The sequence below is a fragment of the Mytilus californianus genome, unplaced genomic scaffold (genome assembly GCF_021869535.1).
Source record: "Mytilus californianus isolate M0D057914Y unplaced genomic scaffold, xbMytCali1.0.p SCAF_3, whole genome shotgun sequence".
NCBI lineage: Eukaryota > Metazoa > Mollusca > Bivalvia > Mytilida > Mytilidae > Mytilus > Mytilus californianus.
In genome coordinates, this window is record NW_026262679.1 from 31,170,024 (window position 1) to 31,195,463 (window position 25,440).

At 31.8% G+C, this 25,440-nt stretch overlaps 1 protein-coding gene across 2 annotated transcripts; it reads left to right on the forward strand.

The window, feature by feature from the left end:
- The first annotated feature begins 230 nt into the window (after positions 1-230).
- On the forward strand, positions 231-14,625 carry LOC127734362 (uncharacterized). 2 transcript variants are annotated; one of them, XM_052244199.1, is made up of 7 exons: positions 231-659; positions 1,531-1,680; positions 2,619-2,663; positions 5,080-5,138; positions 5,818-6,201; positions 11,400-11,717; positions 14,024-14,625. In XM_052244199.1, the coding sequence occupies exons 1-7, from the start codon at positions 644-646 to the stop codon at positions 14,198-14,200; spliced, it is 1,149 nt and encodes a 382-aa protein (XP_052100159.1). In that variant the 5' UTR covers positions 231-643; the 3' UTR covers positions 14,201-14,625. The 2 variants fall into 2 exon arrangements, with proteins under 2 accessions (XP_052100159.1, XP_052100160.1); XM_052244200.1 differs by lacking the exons at positions 231-659; positions 1,531-1,680; positions 2,619-2,663 and adding an exon at positions 4,444-4,540.
- Positions 14,626-25,440: the final 10,815 nt, after the last annotated feature.

Here is a 25,440-nt window from a genome sequence, read left to right on the forward strand (position 1 = left end):
CATTCAATATTTATCAGACCCGAGAAAACGTATCAGTATATATAACACTTCTATTTATATCTCACCCATATTCATTTGGACTAATGACATCTGTATTCGCAAAATTCGAATTTATCAGGTAAAAGTAATACCTATACGCTTATTAGGCGTTCCATAAAAAATCTTGATATTTTTGCGTTCCATATATATATGTTTATTCTATTTATATCTCATACAGATACAAATACAAGTGGTGCGTTTTGTAAACATTGAATCTTGAAATAAATCGTGTATATTGCTGATTTACAAAGCAAAGGGTCGTGTATTAACAATATTTATTTCAATATTGAATTTTAGCAATTAATATATATGCATCATAATCATTTAAATGCGAACACGAATTACCAACTGTTGATCGGGACTATAAATACACATATTATTTTTTCCGGCATTTGATGCTTCTCATCGCACGGGAAAGTCCACAATTATTTTTCTAAATCTAGCCAATGGCTGTTGCTGTATCTCGACCCCATCATAAGGCAACCAATCAGAATGCATGTGTGATACATTATAATTTCAAGATGGCGTGGATATCGCCCGAAATTAAATCTTCGACCCTTCGGCCGAAGCAATAACAGTAGTGTAGTAAATATGCCATAATGAGATGGGGGGTATCCTTAGTGAGTTGACTCACAGTTTTATGCTTTAATACTATTTACACTCATCTGTGTCCACTTTGTTCAATGAGTTCTTATATAAATGAATTATTTTTGTAATGATTTTGATATTTCAGGTAACTGACATTTTAGTTGCTCTTATTTGTTTGAAAAGGGTGTATATAATATATGATCGATTAACTTTAAAAAAAAAATTAAAAATGTATACAAAATGTACTGAAAAACATAAAAATTTGAAATCAGAACAAATATGATGAGAGACAATATGCTATCTGTAAAATGAAGAAAAAAAACAATCGAAAAAGGGAATATAGTGCACTGATGATTTTGATACAAATATGGCTGGTTATTAATTTATAACAATTACAAAAAAATGTAAAGCCTTGTATTCAGTCAATACAGGATTATTTGATCTTGGACTTCGTCTTCAGTCAATATACTTCTTTCAGGTCAATATATCCTAAGTGTATCGACCTCATACAACAGCTATAATTGTATATAGATTAACTTTAAAAAAATCTTTAGTGCTTAGGCATTAACTTATTGCCTAGGATTTAAGCTTAACTATCATGCCTAATTTCACTTATTGCCGCTAACATATATATAGTATGATGTATTGATAAATAAAAAGTCCTTGGTACAGAAAATATAGTTTGAAAATAAATAACACATAAAAAATCACATTATAAATCCAACATTGTTCCTGTTAGCGCTTTCACCCCATTTCCTATGGTTCATCAGTTAGTCAGAATTTCAATGAATCAGGGAAGATCGATATATGGTGGATACTAGGTCAGGTTATTGGCAAGCAATATATGATTATTCATTCAGATTTGAAAAGAATAATATTTTTGTTCAATTTCCTTTTATTTAGGCCAGGAAAAGTTTATGGAAGGAGATTCAACGACATTCAGTCTAGTCCTGGACGCAGATGGAGTCGAAATAGATAATGATTTTTTCAACAGTTTAGAAGGAAATGTCATCCTCATGCTACTTAAAACAGGGGAGACCTGGGAACCACAAGGTAAGACTACGTCATGCATGCATGTACTCATTGGCTCATATTAAAAAAAAATTGGTCCCATATATAGCCAGAAACTGCCATAAGAGGGGACCCACTCCAGTCATGCTTCAGTGATTCCTATATAAGACTAATTAAAGCCCTGTGTATTGATAATTTGTATTTTTTACTCAGGCCCAAGGGGGGTCTTTGTACTCTATAAAGATGCTCAGTCTGGTTTGCATAAAGGTTAATCATTTAAAATTTATTATTTCAGCATGACACAAAACAATGTTGAAAACAGTTTTTCGTGTTTTAATAAAAAAAAACTTCTTGCTAAGCAAACAATTTTAGTCTAAACTTCTTAATATTTCTCATCAGGCATTAATATATACCAGTCAAAAAAAGTCATCGCTAATTGATATAGTAGCTTGTGAAAAGAGACTTACCGGAACTAAAATAACCTATCATCTTCATACATTTTTAACATTGTCTTTTGTATGTAAACAGAAGCAGTCCATCTGGTACCCTGGCTCATTCCAGCTAACCATGCAGGAACCCATGCTTGAACAGCATGATTTCCCAGTTAGATCAGTTATATATACAGAGAACCTTTAAAAATTTGTCAATTGCCTTACACATCCAAAATATAAGGGGGAAAAGTAAGGAACTTCATGTTTTGATATTTATCGATTGAACCTTTACCAATTGTTATAAAATTTTGCCATTCTTCATTATTAGTTATAACTACTAATAGCCTGAGTTTCTGACTTTTTGTCACATGAATCTTGTTTTAATGTATTTTGTGCAACTTAAGTCCCACTTTGTCCCATGAATCCCTTTATTTTCTATCATCATAAAATGCCCCTTTAATCTTTATATGCAAGAAGGGACAACATTGGTGTCAGTTAGGTGCTTTATAAATGAAATTAGACTATTCATTTATTATTTTTTTATTGTAGACAATAAATTCAATAGACATGAAAGAGTAACTTTAAAATCAGAAGGTTAGTACAATTAACTAGTAGACATGCTCAAATAAAAGGTTATTAGTCCCCTACCAACGAAGTTGAAGGGGACTTTAGGTTTGCACTCTGTCCGTCTGTCCGTAATCAGCTTTCCACACTTTTTATTTTTTGTTATGCTTGAAGATATTGGTTTGATATTTGATATATAGTATAACCATGACAAGTTACATATCAAGTTCTAATTTTGTTTCTGTCAGATGATTTTTTGCAGAGTTATGGCCCTTGGACTTAGAAAACTCACATAAGTTATCTGTTTTCCATATTTTGTTTTTTAATGCTTCAAGATATTGACTTGAAATTTGGCTTGTAGTTAAACCATGACAAGTTAAAGATCTGTTGCAAATTGTGTTCTGGTCTGATGATTTTTTGCAGAGTTATGGTCCTTGGACTTAGAGAAATTCATGCAAGAAATACATTTCCACTATTTTTTTGTCATACTTAAAGATTTCCATTTGATATTTGGTTTATAGTTTTAACGTTACAAGTTAAAGATCAAGTTTAATTTTTTTTTCTGATCTGATGATAGTTGGCAGAGTTATATGATCCTTAGACCTAGAAAAATAACACGATTAATCAATTAAAATTCTGCATTTTTTTTAGTCATGCTTGACTATTGTCATATTGATTTGAAATTTGGTATCTATAGTTTTAACATGACATTTTACACATCAAGTTTGAATTTTGTTTTCTGGACAACAAATTTTAACTGGTAGGGGACTGTGTATTGCCATGCAATACTCTCAGAATGCTGGATACTATCCATGCTGTTCTGTGTCCACACTTGTTCTTCTTTTAAAAACAATTTAAAAGGCCAGAATTAAAATATTGTTTGTTTTCCCAAATTAACTACCTACATTAGCCATATGATTTAAAGATAATAAATTATGAACATGTTATTAATTTGTTGATGTATGGCAACTCAGGTAGATTATATAGTTACCAATTTAGTGTCTGTATGATTTGAACCATTCAACCAAAGGTTTTCAGGTTATAACATTTTGTTACTTTTGATGAAATGGTGGCAGAGGTAAAGTTGAAAATACATGATTTTCATTTTCACTGTTCAGGAAATTTTGAAAGATTTAAAAATGGCATTTCCAGTCGTGTCAACAATAACTCATTGAACCATTCAACCAAAACTTTTTAAATCTGATATGTTGTTAATTATATAATGACAAAATGAAGGTCAAGTTTTATAGATATATTGTTGATTTTCATTTTCACCCTTCATGTTCAGAAGCTATGATCAGCTATGGTTAATGAAAAAAATAGCATTTCAAGTCCTGTCCAAATTATATGCCATAAGTTAATCATTATTCTAATATGACCTCTCTATTACCCTTTGTGAAAATAGCCATGATAAAATTCTCAATATATCTATATTTAGCGCAGACTCAGTAACATGCATATTTTCGGCTGTTACATTTTACTCCCATAAAAATCCAAACTTAATGTAACATATTTTGTTAAGGTTCTTTTATCATCAAAAGTTCCAATATTTATAGTTCATCCACTATTAAATATCAATATCTTTTAAAAATTTCAATTTCAATGACATATAGATATATATTTTATCCTATGTGTAATGAAAATTATCGGAAAAAATCATGTCCTCTCTGGGATTTTTAAAATTTTATCATTGTTCTATTTCCATTGTTTTCAAAACAAAATTGCAGACGTCATTGCTACGAAAAGAAATGGTTAAATGACTGATTTATTCTTACCAAAAACCTAACCCTTGCCAGATTACATATATATATATATATACAATGGCATTGCTTAAGTATTTGACTGGAAATTAGAAATTTCATCGACGTAAGGGACAAAATTGACTGAGACAGGATTAGTTGCCAACGGTAAGTTTCTGAGAACATTCATTTTTACATTAAAAAAATAATACAAACAGTTAATAATAATCATTGCTTCTGTTGCTATTAAATAACTGATTTGCCTTCTTTGCCTGCTGAAAATGTATCTCTTTGATACAAATACAGTCAGAATAACACACTTTTATTTGACAATGGGGTGATACTTCAAATATAACAGCCACTTTTTCGTCGCTTCAGTATTTAAGATACTTTTTTGTCCTATTTACACATGGCCTGGCCGGCCAGGCCATGTGTAAATTATACAACAAATCTATGGCTTGCATGAATTATTTCTTAATCATACTCACAAACAGTTCAACCAAAGCTTTTTAAATATTGATCTGTTGTAACTAATGTGACAAACTGAGGACAAATTAAATTTTAACAATTTTCCACTTTTGTATTTGTTTGACATGTTTGAGGAGTTTAATGATCCTTGAAATGTAGAAAAACTTGCATTATAAAAATAATTGTAAAAAAATCTGTTTGATGTCTGTGAAAGCCTTTTATTTGTTAATTTTTTTCAGAGGAAAAGATGATTGCGATGATTGATAAATTACGTGAAAAAGTTAAAAAAAGGAAACTAGTAAGTATTAAATTTCTGTTAATTTGTTTTTTTATCTCTGGTAAATGAGGACTTGGATGAGTTGAATATCCAGTTTTCTTTTTCTTTTAAGTTCACACAATTTGTTGCATCTTGTATTCATGATAATAATGTCTTGAAAGTAATATTATTGTACAGTTTTATAGTTCTTTTTTCATTAAGGTCTCTCACATTGTCCCTAAAGCCATACAAAAAAATCGTCATTTGTCCCTCCATTTGGTGTAAACCCTTTTAAAGATCTTCTCTGAAACTACAGAACCAATCTCAACCAATCTTCAGCTGCATGATCCCTAGGGTATCTAGTATAAAGTTTGTGATTTAACTGTTACTTAAAAAACATTGGCCACCATGGCTAAAAACAGAATGTAGCCCTGCATGTGTAAAATGCACTTTTTGGCTTAATATGCATAATTCCAACCATAGTAGATTTAGGTGAGCTTCAGAGGCTGTTCAGAGCCTATTACCAACCTTGAGACAGAAAAAGGTTAATAATATCTTGATTTGCATATTTCAGATTGTGAATTATAATTGTTGTTACATATGAAATTACAAAGTTATTTTTGTTTTATGAGCTAAATTAAGGCCTTCACGACCATACTCCTTTTATAGCAGAAGGGTCATTCATATTGTACATAACAATATTTTAAATCTGTTCTTTCAGGAACCTGCAAGACTTGATAGGGAGGTGAACAGCACTAGTAGCACTCAAAGCAGTAACTTAAAATTTCATTGTGGGTGGAAGCATTACTCATTTGCTTCCAACGTGTATAAGCAAGTAAAATCCAATTCAAAAAAACTCAAACTAACTGATTGTGGGAGCCAAATTATATTTGTTAAATATAATGCAACATATGAGGAGGTAATAGAGAAGCTTACAGATAAATATTACCCCTGTGGCAGAAGCAAGAAAGGGTCTTTACATAAAATGACACTGAGCTTGGGATCTTTCACTGAAACAATAAACAGAGAAAATTTTTCAGCGTTACAATTCTACAACGAACGTAAAACTTCAGAAGCAAGGATTTACCTGTTGTCTAAGGAAAAGGTGTGTATCTATTAGCTTTGTTTATAAAAAAAATGTTGATTATAATTATTTAATCATGTCTATTTAGAATGGTATTATCAATAAGTAAACCTAAAATATCCTTATAGCTTACTACGTAACATAGTACTGTCCCAGTACAACATGTCCAATATGAATCCTTTCAGCAAATTTGAATATGATATTATTGTTGTTTTGTACCAGTATTTGATAGATTATAGTGTCAGTATAGTGTGTCTTTACATCAATTTTGAGTGCACCTATTTCCCAGCATTAAGTATTCAACTTGTTACAGTAAGTGTCAAGTCCCTCCAAGCCAAGCATTTAATTATACCCCTGCCTCTCATCTTAAGCTATATATATTAGGTGTATACTTAAGCCTGAATTATTTCTAGTAAATTTAATACAGTTAAATATGAAGTGGAGACTTCTAAATTCAGTCATTATAATAAATTTGGTGTAGGAGGATAATAATAGGAAGTATCCTGTCCATCCCTCTGTCCAAATGTCTAATGTAAGTGCAACTACTCCTTTTAAAACTAGAGGTACTGTGTTCAGAGCTCACAAAAATATACTCAGCTCCTTGCAAAGATCATGTTTTGTATTGAAAACCCCAAAGATCAATTTGACCAAAAACCAAATAGGAGGTGCACAATGGCATTATATGATTTAGAATCTCAGACAGTTTCATTAAATTATGATTTGAGTGGTTTAGGAGGAGTTGCGGATACAAAATGCGTACCCCAATTACAATACATACTGACATGCAAGGGTCCGGAAACGGTCATATTTGCCAGTCATGTCCTAAGATGAAACTATTTGTCCTAAACGAGTAATTGGGATTTAGGACAAATTTTATTTTTTTACAGAAGTAATTTCGGTCATTTCATTGACTCAATGTTTGAAATCGGATTTCTTAATCGCCATTTTGCACTTGTGATCACTTGTTTTTGTTTATAATCCCTTTCCTGTAATAAAACTGCCACTACAGTAGTTTGATAATCCTGAGGGCCCTCCTAATATCTATATCAATGCCTCCGGGAAACATTGGCTAATGATCGCTAATCACTATTTACCTGTGGTTTTAATTCACACCTGACAGTGATCACAAGCTCAGAATAATATCTTTAAAACTTTAAAGTTCCCTGACAAGTGTATTCATTATTTATTTACTTTTCATCAAAGACTGTGGTCATCAATTCTGATTTAAAAATTAAATCTAAATTTACGTAGAAAAAAGTATTTTTTCATGAGTAACACATGTGCTTTATTTACTATGTAATACGCATGCGTGAAATTGTCTTCAGCAAATTTAATATTTAATCGTAAAATGCAAATTGATTTCATGCTAAATTAAACGAGTGCAACTATTATCTGTTATATTCAAACACTTTTAAAGGTAATAAAATAAAAAAGCCATAAAAAGCCGGTGATTTCCTGTCAATTTGATAAACAAAACAAATCCCGGAAATGAATCCGGAATTATTCGTACTTTAAAATATCGCAAACTTCCGGTTTTAACTTTTGTCAAATCGAAAGAAACGTAAGCAATGTCTGAGAAATTAACCATTTTGAGTCATTAAAATCATTTCAATTTTAGACTGTTGCCTTCCCTAAACTGTCCTTCATGGTAATGGTAAGAAATTTACTTAGTAAATGCGATGAAACAGCAATACAAGTTCGTCATGTTCGTTGATGCTATGAATATAGTCAAGTTGATATCGACAATTTGAAAAGAGGCACCAACTTTTCAAACATCTCAAAATGACCGAAATTGTCTGGAAAAATTTCCGGATCCTTGCTGACATGTCTAAGGTATTATAATTATTATTACATTGATATGACATTAAGTTAAATCTCTTTGTCTTTTCTTTATGATACATTAAAATATTTTAATTTTGGGGATTCCGTTATATCCTGGGTTAAAACTTTTTATAATAATATAACAGCTGCAGTAACTCAAAACTGTCAGACATTTTTTTTGTAGAGCGAGGTTGTTTAAGACAAAGGGATCCTTTATCTCCTTATATTTTCTTACTGTGTGCTGAAATATTAGGCAAATTGGTGAGAAACAATGAGGAGATAAAGGGCATTACTATAGATGATACAGAATTTAAATTGTCTCAGTATGCAGACGATACTTCTTTGATTTTAGACAGCTCTTCTGAGTCGCTCTATGCATCTCTTTGTGATCTCCAATTTCATGCTGAAATCTCAGGACTAAAAATTAATATAGAAAAAACAAATGTTATTTGGATAGGTAGTAAAAAACAGTCAAAATCAAATTTGTGTTAAGTGGGGATTGAAATGGGTACATTTCAACTTCTTGGAATTACTTTTTCAGTTGACCTTGATAGAATGGTTAAGCTGAATTACAAGCCAGCTTTGGAATCTATAGATAATACACTTAACATTTGGTCAAATATAAAAAAGAAGATTTAGTGTAATATAGGATTAAACACATTTTTAGCTCAGCTGGCCCATGTGAGCTTATGTCATCACTTGGCGTCCGTCGTCGTCCGTTGTCCGTCGTCGTCGTAAACTATTTCAAAGATCTTCTCCTCTGAAACCACTGGGCCAAATACTTCCAAACTTTAACATAATGTTCCTTAGGGTATCTAGTTTATAAATTGTATCCATAGTTTTGATCCATTGACAAACATGGCCGCCATAGCTATAAATAGAACATGGGGGTCAAATGCAGATTTTGGCCTATATCTCAAAAACTATAGCATTTAGAGCAAATCTGACACATTGGTAAAAATGTTCAATAGGTCAAAATCTATCACCCCTGAAATTCTCAGACCAATTGGACAATCCTTTGTTGGGTTGCTGCCACTAAAATGGTAATTTTTAGGAAAATTTCAGTTTAAGGTTATTATCATGAATATTATAATAGATAGACAGAAAGTGTAAATAGCAAAAATGTTAAACAAAGTAAGATCTACAAAAAAGTTCAAATGACCAAAATTGTCAATTGACCCCTTAAAGAGTTATTACCCTTTAAAAACAATTTTACACAATTTTGTCATCATGTTTGCTAATATTAAAAAATCTTCTGCTCTGATGCAGACTACTTGGCCAAATACTTTGAAACTTTAACTGTATACAAAGTTTTGATCCATTTACAAACATGGCTGCCATAGCTATAAATAGAACATAGGGGCAAATGCAGATTTCGGCCCATATCTTAGAAACTAAAGCATTTAATTAGAACAAATCTTGACATGGGTTAAAATGTTCATTAGGTCAAGATATATCACCACTGAAATTTTCAGAAATAATTGGACAATCCATTGCTGGGTTGCTGCCACTAAAATGGTAATTTTAAGGAAATTTTGCAGTTTTAGATTATTATCTTGAATATTATGTTAGATAGAGAGAAAGTGTAAATGGCAAAAATGTTCAGCAAAGTAAGATCTACAAATAAGTCAAATGACCAAAATTGTTAATTGACCCCTTAAGGAGTTATTGCCCTTTAAAGACAATTTTACACAATTGTGTCATCAACACAATCATATTTGCTAACATTTGAAAATCTTCTGCAGCCGCTCTGAAACTACTTGGCCAAATACTTTGAAACTTTCACTAAATGTTTCTCAGGTTATTGAGTTAATGAATTATATCTGAAGTTTTGTTCATCGACAAACATGGCTGCCATGTCTAAAAGAAGAACATAAGGTCAAATGCAGTTTTTGCAGCTTATTGATGATTTAACATGTTTAAAGGAAATTTTGCAGTTTTAGGTTATTGTCTAGAATATTGTTATAGATAAAGATAAACACCAAAAATAATCATTGATGAAAGATTTAAGCAAAAAATTACAGGTGAGCGACTCAGGCTCTTGAGAGTCTCTTGTTTCTAGAGGTAATTGATGTGTAAACTCGGTCTGTTAACTCACAAACTGAAGTAAAGTCTGAAGGACTTTTATGATAAGTTTGTGAGTAAGCGACCCAGTTTACACATAAATAACCTATAGAAAAAATGTGTTTAATCCTTATAATTCTTAATCCTTACATTATTTATTATTTCTTCTTAATTTAACTTTCTTTTCGCCCCCAAATTCCATTCATGTGTACCACATGAATAATTATGTTATTCTATTCTGAATACCTTTATTTACATACATGTTGTTGCTTATTAGGGCCCTGCCAAAGGTGGGTCGCCCTATAGTGATCAGTCTGTCCGTCCGTCTGTCCGTCAGTCTGTCCGTAACAAAATCTTGTCTGCTCCATATCTTGAAAACCGTTATGATTTCAAAGTTTAAGCTTCACATGTATATTGACCAACACCAGAGGGTGTGTCATAATGTATGTTCAACTTTGTAGGTCAAAGGTCAAGGTCAAAAACTTAGGTTTTAGTATAGAACCCCATGTCCTGTGGGAAAGATCCTGTCTGCTCCATATCTCAAGAACCGTTATGATTTCAAAGTTTATACTTCACCATGGGCAACAGCATTCTTAAGTGGTAGAAAACAACAAGTACGGGTAAACAGCAGCTACTCAGAATTCAAACAGGTGACAAGCAGCATCCCTCAGGGCAGTGTACTGGGACCAATATTGTTCGTCATTTACATTATTATGTCGTTTAAAGCATTAGCAAGGCCTAACCTCGAATATGCAAACGCTATATGCCATAATATGTATATTGACCAACACCAGAGAGTGTATCATAATGTATGTTCAACTTTGTAGGTCAAAGGTCAAGGACAAAAACTTAAGTGTTAGTATAGAACCCGATGTCCTATGGGAAAGATCATGTTCGCTCCATATCTCGTGAACCGTTATGATTTCAAAGTTTATACTTCACATGTATATTGACCAACACCAGAGGGTGTGTCATAATGTATGTTCAACTTTGTAGGTCAAAGGTCAAGGTAAAAAGACTTACATTTGGGAATCCCATGTCCTATGGTAAAGATTGTGTCTGTTATGGACAGCGGGGCCCACTGTGATGGCTCCCATTTCACTGATATCTAGTTATTTCAATAAAGCTTATTCATTATAAAAAAAAGTTAATCAGCTATTTTGTGTGTGTCAATTCCTGCCTGGACATTTTGGGCTGATCATTTTGATGTATCATGCTGCATTTTGTAAATCAAAGGATTGGTAATATTGGCATATTAATAAGTTACTGTAGTTGATTATCAGCCTATTTAAAATTTATCAAATCAAGTAAACATTGTGCATTTGTTTTTACAGATACATGACATGCTTGCCATAACCGATTCCGATTCTGATGAATTGGAAAGTTTAGGATTTCCCGGAAACATGTCCCCACCAGAGCCTGAAATAATACTAGGAGTTGGAAAGCCTATGACATCTCCAGCCATGAATGTTCCTTTTAGATCATCAACACTAGGAACACCGAACATTGCAACTCCTCAGGCAATTGTTTCTAGTAGAACACCTACACTAGGAACACCCACACTAGGAACATCAATAGGAGCTTTTGGTGGAACACCAATAGGTGCTACTGATACAAACAAACCTATTGTATTTCATGCTGATACACCTACAGTAAGTTTTCTATATAGGAACAAGCTAAGCATTTTATCATTTAACTCTTTAACCTTTTTTAAAAAACTTTGGCACATGTTTCTATATTTTTATACACTCCCCAAAAAACAAAAGTTTTGGGGGGTTTATAGGAATCACCCTGTCCGTCTGTCTGTCTGTATATGTCTTGTAAGCGCAACTACTCCTTAATGAATGGACCAATATTGATGAATCTTCACACAGTTGTAGTACATGATATAAGGATGTGCATGAAGGAAAATATTTCTGGTAGGAATTATTTCAAGGGAGATAATTGAATCTACTGAATTAAATATAGCAATAAATGGCAACAAGTCTTGTAAGCGCAACTACTCCTAAACAGATAAATCAATATTGATGAAACTTTACACAGTTGTTGTACACAACCTGTAAACGTGCATGAAGGAGGATATTTCTGGTCAGATTTTTTTTGAAGGGAGATAATTGAAATCACTTAGTTTAAATATCCAATATTTGGCATTAAGCACAACTCCTCCTAAATGACTGGAGTAATATTAATTAAACGTTACACAGTTCCAGTACATGACCAGAGAATGTGCATAAAGGAAGATATCCTTGGTCTGAAATATTTAAAGGAAGATAATTAACTTGCTTTAAATAGATGTAGTTATATTTTTCTGGTTTCTACACACTGACTTAAAATATGCAAAGAGAGATAACTCTAATTATTATTAATTTTAAATTTTCTTTTATTTAAAGTCATAAATAGTAGTTACACATTTCTTTTGTGTCAGAAACTTCTGTTGTGTTAACTATTTAATCACAATCCAAATTTAAAGCTGCATGTATCAAGCTTGAATGTACCGTAGTGTAGTAAAAATGCCATAATGGGATGGGGTATCCTTAGTGAGTTGGCTCACAGTTTTATGCAATATTCACTATCCACACTCATCTGTGTCCACTCTTGTTATTAATTGATAGCTGTGAATTATTCTCAAGAATTATAAGCTTAAAAGAGGTGACTTGATTATCATCCAATGATACCCTGACGACATAATAGTAAATGAAGTATAACCAACATAAAAAACACTACACAATTAAATACATTATATGATATTTCTCAACTCTTGTCCAAGCCTCAGGTTTGTCAAGTTCTGAAGAGAAATATTGATTTTAATAAAAAAAAAATCATATTAAATTGATAGACTTATTTCATTTAGAACTTTTAGTTGTCTAAATATCAACAGATTTGACATGTATATCTTAAAGTCATATGAAAAGAGTTGATGGAAAAAATTATGTTCCCTAAATTATTCATCCAATACATGCACATATACTAAACTAAGACCTTTGTAATATATTTTCACTTTTTATATTGAGTGTAATGTGTAATTTACAAACAAAATAATGCGTTTGTTGATTTTATATGGAAACCATCTTTCCTAATTAAACTTAGTGACGAACTTGCGATGTTCTCTGACACGTTTATATTGATAAACAATCGACAAAAGTGTGCACTGAAAGCATGTGGTTAATAAGTGTGACAATTGAGCTGTGTTGATTAATCCATTTTTAAAATATTTTCTGCGTGTTTTTGTTTGTTAATCAACCTTATAAAACTGTTTTAAAACAAATTTGTGTATAAAAAGATTTCTTTCATCATCGATCAAAAAATATGTCTTAATTTCCAATGAATGTTGGTTTATTTTTAATTTAATTTTAATATTGTACTTGTGCAGTAACGGCTTTCACATTGTTTAAGAGGAATATCATGCATACGGAAAAGCATTCGTTGAATATCAGATTAATTACTTGCTGGAGGTAAATAATTCAGAAGCCGTACATTTCATAAAGTTTTACAATAAAACACAAGAGTTTTCACTAAAAGAAGTATATGGATAAAGGTTAACTATTTAGTTTAAAAAAACATGTTCAACTTTTTTTTTCAACAATTAACTCGTTTCATATGACTTTAAGATTGCACATGTACAGATGTAGTATATATACATGCTCTACAAAATAAACTTTAATATTTTCGTACGACTGATGCAGATTTAATTGAGTTGAATCCTTTGTGAAAGGCCGCTGCCTGGATATATTGGTTTCTATTGATAACAACAAATGACAAACAACATCCATTTAATATTAAAACTATATATGACATCTTGAGTGAGATACCATGGAACATGCAACACTCTCCTGCCTTAACTACATTTGGAAATCTATCAATTATAATAAAATTATATTATTCAGATCAAGTAAAGTATACACAAATTTTGCTTGCTGATTAATGATGTTATATTTTAGCTTTGGTATTTTTTTTTCAGGTTACATTCTCATATGACAGACGCTGTCAGATCTGTGTGGACCGGGAAAGGGATGCCTACCTGTCACCTTGTGGTCACACATTTTGTCTTGTCTGTGCATTGCAAGTTGAAAATATGGGGCAAAACTGTCCATCCTGTAGGGGGGAAATTGACAAAGTGTGTTCCATGTTTCTATAAGTTGTTATTCATGTTGATAGATTGTACTTTTTTGTAATAGGAGTGTAAATGTAAAATGATATTATGTTTGCAAGTATTAGACAAATATATATGCTGGTTCAAAGAATGAGGTAGAAAGATGTAAGCAAATGTTTTTTTTTCTTTTCAAAGTGTGAAAAAGCATTAAATAATGTTATTTAATGAACTGAAGTATATTAAGGTAAAAAATTACTTATTTTTACTTCATCTACAATTTAGGTATGTGAAATGTTAAAAAAACTTCCTTTTCACGAAATTCAGTATTAATGACTATTCGGGGACTATTCTTTTAATCACAAAATTTATGTTAATAGAAAATTGTCGGAAATTGTAGTCAGTGTGTAGTGTCCATAACCATCCGAATTCTTGTAAAAAAGTGTATTTTAAAGATTTGTCTTTTCAGAAATTCATTTTTTTAATCATTCCTGAAGTGAACAGCACTTCTTCTGTTTAGATATGTTTAAAGTTTTACTTCAGATTTGAAATTACTTAATTTGTCCTGTCAATGTCAATATGTCTTGTTTGTTTTCATTGAAATAACTTTAATTACATAAATTCATTTATAATCCAGCAGCATTTTGGTGTTAAAAATGTAAACATTAATAGAAAAATACACTAATTCGATATTTTACCTTTGAAAAATGATTCTTGAAGTGATTAACTTTTAAGAGTTCATTTTAGATACCATTTTGTAAGAGATCCATTTTCAAACAGTGATTTAAATTCCCATGATTAATAGGTAAAATCCTGATGGTTTGATGGATTACATGTATATAATCTCTCATTTTAAGAGCTGTGCAGTTATTATAACATTCCTATTTTTTTTACTTTGCAAGATAGGGGTGTTACATTGTAAAATGTGAACCATGTTTTTTTTTCTCTGTGATTTTTATACCCCTGCTTTGTACAGCAGAGGTATATAGTAATGGGGAAGTCCGTCCTTCTGTTTGTCTTGTCCCTTCCTTTGTCCCTTCGTCCGTCCCGTACAATGTGTTTCTCTTTGTTTCCGCAACTCTTCCTTTAAACCACTTATCAGAATGAAAGAAACTTTTTCAGATTCTTTATGATATAATGCCATTGTGCACCTATTTTGTTTTTGTTCAAAATCATTTTGGGTGTTTCCATTTCAAAAACATGGACTAAAAATACATGAAATAGGGAGTACCCATGTTGTATCTGTGCAACTTCTCCTAAACCACTTATTATAATTTAATAAAACTTTCTCAGATTCTTTATGATATAATGCTATTGTGCACCTATTTTTTTTGGTTCAAAATAATTTTTTGAGTTTTTATTTTAAAAACGTGGACTTTTCCATTGCCTTATAATTGGGATACTCATTTTGTATCTGCAACTCCCCCTAAACCCCTAATCATAATTTAATGAAACTGAGATTTTAATCAGCAATTGTGCACCTCCTATTTGATTTTTTGTCAAATTGATATTTTGGGTTTCCAATACCAAGACATAAACATTACAAGGAACGGGGGCATAATTTTGTGAGCTCTGATCACAGTACTTCCAGTTGGTTTTGTATTTTGTTAATTAGTTGTATAAGAATCATTATAAGTTAGGCTCAACAGGTATGATAGGTAATTTAAAATACATAAGTATTAAGAGGTTATATTTACAAGTAGTGTCTGTAACCAGCACTTACCTTACTGTTTACAAAGGATAATTTAAACAACAACTCATTGTTTTTCCACTAACCAAATTTCATGTATTTAGGTTAACAAATGATTTTTTTTATTGTTAACTTTTATTTTTGACCACAAGTAACTGTCCCCTTAATTGTGTTTTACCCAAATAAATCAGTTGATTACTTATAAGACCTGGATCCTTCATATATACTATAGATGCTTTATGTTATGAACTTTCAGTCTGTTGTTCATTTTCCTCATTTTAAATAGTTCAGTGATTTTTTGAAAGAAAGTTGTTCATTGGATGTTATTTTTTCTATTATTGTGAATTATAAGATGTATTTGTGGTTTCTTGGAAAATCCTTGTGCCTGTAAAGACAGTTTTCACATTACCTCATTTCATGGATCAGTGAACTAGTTAGTTTGCATTGGCCAAGTCCATATATTTAGTACAGTATATGGAATTATTGTAAGGTGTACTGCATGTTCTACTATAGTGTTGACCATGACCTCATTTTCATGTTTAACTGATAGAAGTTAATATTTTGTGGTTTAGTCTAGTTTTTAGATACGAAGAAGTCATTATATCATATTATATCCGGTTAATGGAATGGTTTTGAAGGTCTGCATGTTTGTTTAGCAGTAATTGTCTGACCTTGACCTCATTTTTATGGTTCAGAATTTTTTTTCCCTATTTGATCTGTTTTTTTTGTCAATTGACCCCTTAAGGAGATACATGTATTACCCTTTTAAGACATTTTTTTTCACAATTTGTTCATAATGTTTGGTAACATTAAAAAAAATCTCCTTTAAAACAGCTGGATCAATTTCAGCCTAGCCTGAATGAGTTTCAGGGTATTTAGTATTTAATAAGTTAATGTTAATGTTGTACGTCATGAAACATAGCTACTATGGCTTAAATAAAACATAAGGTTTAAATGATTTTTTTTTGTCTTTTGAAAAAAACATGATAGTTAAAATAGCCTATTTAAGGACACAGTATACATTAAAAAACCAAATTAATCAGTGATGAAAGATTTCAGCAAAACATTACAGGTGAGGGATTCAGGGTCAGTTAAACCAGTTTCACAGATACTTTAAGTGATAAATCAATTATATCTATTGAATATTTGTAAGTTGTCTGTCTTACAGGTTTCATCTTGCCTTGACCATATTTTATGCTTTATTGGGAAAAATTAAGGTTTTTTTGTTCAATGATACTTAAAGTTTTAGGTTAACTAAATTTGGAATGATTGCAAAGCCTACATGTCTGCCTAAAAGATTTAATCTCACCTTGACCACTTCTACACAGGTACATGTAATTGAAATGATAATGTAATACTTAAAAGTATTGAAATAACATGTATGAACACTTATACAGGCAAGACATATCGCTGTGTCCACTCTTGATACATTTTATATATAAACTGTTAACTTTGTTAATTGATTGTTTTCAGCTAACAATATTTGTTTTTGTGATATTTTGTTATATTTATATAATGCAAGGTATGCATGCAAGCATTGTTCTGTGATTTTTTTATAGGACTGACTGGTAAAAATTTGCATTCTTATTATGGCCATGATGTTGTTAATGTTGTCTGTAGACTTTTGGTTACATCAAGCTTTACAACGCATTTTATTATTTACATTTAAACACTTTTTTTAACATTTATATGCTGCAAAGTATGCTTGATTTTTTATATGATTTTTTATATTGTGGAATGTATGCAAGTTTTTATGATCGGATTTAGAGATGGTAAAGTGATTAAAAGAGAAAAAAGTCTGATGTCTTTCTATATATTTTGTGACTTGGCCAAACTTCTATACATGCATTGAAACACACATAGTCATAAAACACACAACAGATTTGTTAAATGAATATCATGGATGGACTCTATTCCCTTCTCAATCAAAGTCATGATGGGGGTCATTTTAGGGTTTATCCCAGTTGATCTACTGTGCAAAGTAACCTTTTTCCCAATTGATACTCTATATTTATATCCAATACAGTTTTTGTTTGTTTCAGTTGTTATGTTTGAGCACTTTTAAGATTTTCCAAATACCAACTTCCTGTTTGGTGATACTTTGAAGAATTTTCAATATGCTAAATGAACTTTAAAATTTTTCGTCAAACACTTCTTTAATATAAATGAGCTAAATGACTTCATACTTGGCCACCACCTTACAGTGATGAGTTGTTATGTTTGAGCACTTTTCAGATTTTTCAAATACCAACTTCCTGTTTGCCGATAATTTGAAAATTTTCAATATGAAAAATGAACTTCAAAATTTGTTTTCTCAAACACTTCTTTAATATGAATGAGTGGAAAGACTTCATACTTGGTCACCAGCTTGACAGTGATGAGTTGTAATGTGTGAGTACTTTTCAGATTTTTTTCAGATACCAGCTTCCTATTTGCTGATATTTTGAAATCTGAATATGCAAAAGTGAGCATACAATTATACCCAGACTCTATACATGCAGTTATTTTACCCCCACTCAAGTCTGATAATTAACCTTAAGAAATTAATTCAAAACTTCTGCATCTTAAACATGATTTTAATATCTTATATATACAACACGATAATTATACCATGTCAGCCATTCTACTAAATAAGTCGGATGTCAGGGTGATATACTTAACACAACACGGTGTGCAACTTCTGGTTTTTATTGGTGGGATCTAAGGCAAATCACCCTGTTTGTCCTGGTGTCTTGCTTTTGCGCCAATTGGTAATTCATTTGCGCTACAAACCATACTTTATTTGGGCCAAAATAAAATCAAACCATACTTCAAAGTTTGCGCCAATTTTACAGGTAAACACAGGTAAATTGTAAAATATATGAAACATAGACTAAGTAGATTAAATAACTGAATGATTTTTTTTTGCATTAATTCCTCATAAAATAAAGACATATTCAAGTTAAAGAGGGGGGGGTACAGTAACAGTTAACAGCAAATACATTCTCACAATAACAGATAACAAAAAAAATGATAGTTCTATAACAGCTACATAGAATTGTCAATTACAGATAACAAATTCAAATTCAAATCTTTATTGTCATTACACCATAAACATAGTATGTGACACAGAAAATATATTTTCAGAATAACATAACACAGAATTAAATTGGCTCAGAACAGCATAACAGTTATACCCCTTGCCCTTCCCCCCTTCTTTAAAATATATTTAAAACCTATTTGCAATATATTTAAAAAACATCTTCTTTAAAATCAAAGCACTAAACACTGGTTTAAAAAATGATAAAACATGTTCTAAAAATGATTTTGCCATCAGATTCCCTTGTGTGTATGTTCCGGACCATATGCGTATGGTCCGGTTTACCAAAACGATGAATATAGAAATCTATAATAATATTATTTTTTTAGGTATGACCCTTCGATCTAAAAAAAATATGAGATTTTGATAATGATTTCTTTTAGTTTTTGAGTAAAATGGTCGTAATTATTAACGATTAATTAATTAAATAAAGTGACGACGAATGACCAAGTGAATTTTACTCACAAACAAATTATATTGACCACAATTATACATGGTCATTATCAATTTGTCGTACACTATGGTGACTTGGGAAGAAAATTTCACCAAATTCGTAGCTAAAATGTTAGAAAAAAATCAACTGTTCTGCTCGCAGATGAAAAGTCAGCAGGATAAAGTCATTTTTATTCAACAATAACAAAGGAAATTCAACAGAAACGCCCAGATTCAGGCAATATATAAAGGAGAAAAGCTTTCAATTTGTATCATGCAGCCGCAAAAAAAGAAAAAAAAATGCAGGAAAGCAATGGTTCCGTGTGGAAGTAAATGTCACACTAAACGTACATGCCAAAATTCCATTTATGACTTTTTCATTTTCAATTTTCATATATGTTTAATTGTCTTGTTGAATAATAATACTTAGAATCACAGAATAAAATCTGTAAAAACGGGGTAACCAATACAATTACAAATCTGTTCTTGCCGCCTATGGTTGGTTTTAGTGGGTTTATTGTGCGTCTACCTGGTTAGGTTTTGCGCACTATGTACATAGTTTCTTTTTATTTCTTTATATCATATTCTTCAGCTATCTGTCGTCTAGCTTTCATTTTTGTCCTGGGTTGCTGTCGATGTTCTTGTTCTACATTTGGAGTAGGCGGACGCTTTCCAATTAGTGTGTGGTCGTTGTCTGGAGGAAATCTACGTGTGAAGATTGGGTCATCTACGTCAAAGGGAACTGAGCATTGAGTTGTACCATCACTGTACCGTATTTGAATACATTTCTTGTCTGGTATATACGGACTGTCTATTAGGTTCACGCTTTCTTTACTGAGGTTCTTCTTGTACTTCGTTGGTGTAATGTCATAAACACCTTGAATATCTTCTTCACATTGCGTAAATTGTGTCCTGGTTGGTCGAACTTTCTTATGGTGATAACAGGTTCTTCTGGTGCTGTTGCTTGTATAGCGGAGTCTACCATTGCTATGGTTGTTGTTGCAGTACTGGCTTTAGAGGAGCTTACAGCAGTTGAGTTACGTTTCTCCTTCCACTGGGCAAGGCGCTGAGCATTTCTTTTCCTGGTGGAGGGTGAAAGTCTTCTTTTTCAGGGCCGTGTTGGGTTGTGTCCCTTTCTTTGCAGCGGGTTCCTCAATGTGATTCCATGTCAGTTTGACTGTGACTGTGTTGGCATTGACTTTCAAATCCCATGTCAATTTCTTCCTCTCTAGCTCTATGCCATTAAGCAACTTGGATAAATCAGCTGGAAATTCCATTGTTGATCTTGAGTTGCAATGCGTTCACGGGGCGATGTTCACTGTTCAGTCAATCGTGAATCTATGTCTTGCCGCCTATGTATATGCTAGACATCTGATATACTCAGCCCTGGCAATTTCACCTCTTCTATATTGCTGTATTGCCCAACAACGAAGTCCATTTTCTCATTCTCTGGCTTCCGTACAGCGGAGGGCATTTCAATTGCTCTCATTTTGACATAAGTTGTGGCCTGGATTTTTTTATGACCATCATAAAGAGATATATGTTCGGATGGTGTGAATAGAATTGTTCATTGTAAGGTATATAGTACATTTAAATAAGAAGATGCGGTATGAGTGCCAATGAGACAACTCTCCATCCAAGTAACAATGTATAAAAAGTTAAACAGTTATAGGTCAAAGTACGGCCTTCAACACGGAGCAAAAGCTCACACCGAACAGTAATTAAACTATAAAGGGACCCAAAATAACCAGTGTAACACAATTCAAACAGAAAAACCAACGGTCTAATCTATTTACAAAACGAGAAACGAGAAACATATATGAAACATACCAACAAAAGACAACCACTGAACAACAGGTTCCTGACTTACATGTACATGTATTTCGGCTCACCTGTGTTTAAATTAATTAGCAATTATAAAATCGGTGGTAATGAAAAAATATAATCGGCGCAAATGAAAAAACCAAATCGGCGCAAATGAAAGATTGAAAATTTATAAAATCGGCGCAAATGTCATACGCCCATAATTTACAGTCCACACACAACTGCCATTTAGCTAAATTTGACTTTCTTAAGTTTTTCTGTCCAGTTTTTAGGAGCTTGTACCTTTGCATATGCAGGTGATATATAAGTGTTCTATAAGCAGGTTCAACATGCAAGCTAATAAAGTTAAGTAAATCACTAGTTTGATTGCAAGCACATAATTTCATAATGTAGTATGGGTTAATTATCACATGGTTGTGTTTATATCTAAACTAATGTTAAATAGTTCTACCTTTCTTAGACATTGCTCACGTATCACTTTTAAAAGGTTTTCTCTCTCTGGTTCTAGATTAATACAAGAGATAAGAAAGATCCATTCCGGTCGTTGGTCCATAAATTAATTAATTAGTTTAAACCGTTTTTAACAGGAACATTTCAACACAATTTTACGAAAAATCGAGGCGAAAGACATTTGATTTTTCTTTTATCTTTTGATAGATGTGTGTAAGAAAAGGTCAGAAAATGTACCAATCAACGGCATTGGAATTCTAGTTGGGATCAAATTTTGCGAAACATTGACACATTCACCCCATTTTAGCACTATGTATGGCAAATAAATGAGGATTGTTGCCAAGGATACACCAACAATCTATGAAATTTAATCATTTTCAGCATTGAAGAAGATTCTTATTATAGAAAATGTGCACAAATATGACCCAAACATTAAGCTTTAAACTATTAAAAACATGGAAAAGAGGATGGCTAACATTTATTAGGGAAAATTTCTCCCAAATATCGCTAACTGTGTATTGCTACCATAAGCATTAAGCAATACGTCTCCTATAGTTGGTACATGGAATTATTGTAAGGTGTAAATCTCAAAATTAAACTGACAAGTGGCATCTGCCATTGACCTTATTTTCACGGTTCAGTGATCAAAATTATTTTTTATTGTTTTGGTTTATTTCTCGTATCAGGGACCTATATTAACTGCTCGTATTCTGAAAGTATTCAGTGAATTACATTTAATACATGGAATTGTTGTTAGGTGTACATGTCTGTCTTGAAGTATTAATCTGACCTTGACCTCATTTTCAAGGTTCACTGGTCAATGCTATTCTTTTCTTTTTTTTTAAAACAATATCTATTTGAATAATAAATTTCTTGTTTGGTATGTTTTTCAGATACTATAAAGGAATAGGTGAACTATTCTTGGTTTATGGAATGATTATAGTCTCTGATTTGGTCAGTTTTTTTAGATACTATAGGATAGTATATATATTTGTTGTTAGAATAATTGTAAGATATATATGTCTGTCTGTCAGGTGTCATCTGACCTTAACCTCATTTTCATGGTTGGTCAATGTTAAATTTTAAAGTTGTCAATTTTTTCAAATATATTTGTTCTATAAGTGATAAGTCATGTATATCCTGTGTATTACATGTATGTTGTACACATCTGTCTGGAATGTTTCATCTTACCTTGACCTCATGAGATACTTTTAGCAATAGGCTAACTGAATTTGGTGTTTGGAATGATAGTTGGGCCTACATGTCTGTGTGAAAGGTTTTTTCACCTTGGAAGCTTTGATCATTTAAATGTTAAATAAATGTAATGCTTGATGAACAACTTATTTTTTTTTACAAATCTTGGTATAAAATGGCATTAATGAGACCGGAAATATAAATTTGTGAACTGGAAGTAGTAGAATATCTCCCCTATTTTACATACAAGTCCTTGCAAATCATAATTTCGGAATCAGGATAAAATTATCTTTTAAGATCCTTTTTTACCAGAAGTGGCCATTTCATTGCCCTTTCAAGTTAAAATGCATAGAAACAATAAATATTTGGGATGAGGGTACGATTAACCATTTCTTGACCCCTTCTTTACCCTTTTTAAATATTTAAAAATTTTCTTATCATAAATCCTCAATCTATAAGTGTTCTCTGAACAATTGGTTTTATCGTTATAAGGTCTTTCTACCTTTCTGTGAAAATCCAATGTACCTTTTGATATTCTTCTGATTATTATTATTTCATTTCGCCCAAAAGACCTTGTTTCTTATGCAAGTTGTCGCTTTGATTTTTGTATATGATATTGTTTAGTTTATGCGCTTTGACCATTGACCCTGTAAGACTTTCTACTTTCTTCCCAATCGCTGTTTTGCTTGTAGAATTATCTACTCAGTTCAAAGCTATCCGCAGACTCCATATGAGAGCCATTTCCCCCTTTTGAATTTGGAAATCATCAACTTTGAGAGATAGAGACCATGTGGGTATTTTGATTTGAGATCTTTACTATGAATATTGAGGTCAATGCCAATGGTCAAAGTCATATTCTAAATTTTGTTTTTTTAAGAGGAATATTCTGCACTAAAATTAAAAAAAACAAGATTCATCTGACAAAAAGTCAGAAACTCAGGCTGTTAGAAGTTATCACTTATGCAGAATGTTTTTTTTTGTCTAATTATTAAAGATTTATTTTTGTTAATTATTGCTGCTTTATGCATTATCTGTGTTAAAATGGGTATTGAAGGACAATATAACACGTGAAAACAGACTTCTGATTATTTTTGCTATATTGATCATGTAGAACTTGACATAGACAATTATAGACAATATTTTTTTAGCACAAACGCAATATTTTCATGTTTTAATATTTATCAATTGAGCCTTTTTACCAATAAGTTATTGTTATAATTGCGTTTGTGCTAATAAAATATTGTCTGTCTATTGTCTATATCAAGTACTACTGTATGTCAATATGGCAAAAATACTCAGAAGTCTGTTTTCACGAGTTTTAAATTTACTGTTTGAAAATTATGAATTATTCGAAATACTAAGGATTTTCTACCTCCAGTCACACATTACCGTAGCTTTATTTGGCATAACCTTTTGGAATTTTTGGTCCTCAATGCTCTTCAATTTTGAACCTTCTTTGGCCTTACAATTATTTGGATTCGAGCGTCACTGATGAGTCTTTTATAGTCGAAACGCGCGTCTGGCGTGATACAAATTATAAACTTGGTACCTTTGATATGTATTTACATTGAATACCAATTTTTTACAGAGATTTTTCATTAAGTAGCAATAATAAACAACAATAATGAATCTTTTTTTTAATACTTAGACCCCAAAATAAGCTTATACAATAGATGTAAAGACGTATTTTGTTTAAATATAGATTTTGAAATATTGGTATAAAACGACCTTTTATGAGACCGGAATATCATTTTGTAAACCGGAAATGGTAGATTATCTAATTTTTTCCATATAAAAGTCAATACATAGCATAAACCAGATCTTGAAAAGGGTCAACCGGAAATGACCTTGACAAAAGCGGAAGTAATGTTTTTTGCAAATTTTCATTGAAAAAATGCATTTTTGCTCAGGCCCAAGGAGGGTCTGAGTACTCTATTACGATGCTAGTTCTGGTTTGCAAAGGATAATCATTTAAACTTATTATTTTCAAAGTGACAAATAACAGTGTAAAAACAGTTTTTTGTGTTAATAAAAAATCGTCTTGCTAAAGAAAAAATTTTAGTCGAAATTTGTAAATATTTTGCATCAGGCATTAATATTGAGTAAAAAAAGCCATCGCTCATTGATATAGAAGTGAAAAGGAGACTAACCGGAATTAAAATAATCTACGATCTTCATAACGTTTAAAACATTTTTTTGTTAATGTAATCAAAATCATTCAATCAAACAGGATTAGCCGGTACCCTAGCAAATTGCAGCAAACCAGGAACCCATGGTAAAACAGCATCATTACCCATTCAGATCAATCACACAAAGAACCTTTAAAAGTGTGTCAATTGCCTGACACATCCAATATATAAGGGGGGGGGGTGGAACTTCATGTTTTGATTTTGATCAATTGAACCTTTACCAATTGTTATAATTGCGTCTGGGCTGATAAACTATTGTCTAGTTCTACATAGTCAATAAGGGCAAAAATCATCAGAAGTCTGTTCTCTCGAGTAATATTGACCTTGGATATCCACTTTAATCACAGATATTTCATAAAGCAACAAATTAAACAACTGTTACATATTGAATAAATCGTAAATAATTAGACCAAAAAATAACCATTCTGCA

Bases quoted from the DNA above. Each gene is read 5' to 3' on its own strand.
- LOC127734362 (XM_052244199.1), top strand. The intron at 5,139-5,817 runs GTAAGTATTAAA...CTGTTCTTTCAG, and splicing joins AAGTTAAAAAAAGGAAACTA to GAACCTGCAAGACTTGATAG. The intron at 11,718-14,023 runs GTAAGTTTTCTA...TTTTTTTTTCAG, and splicing joins TTCATGCTGATACACCTACA to GTTACATTCTCATATGACAG.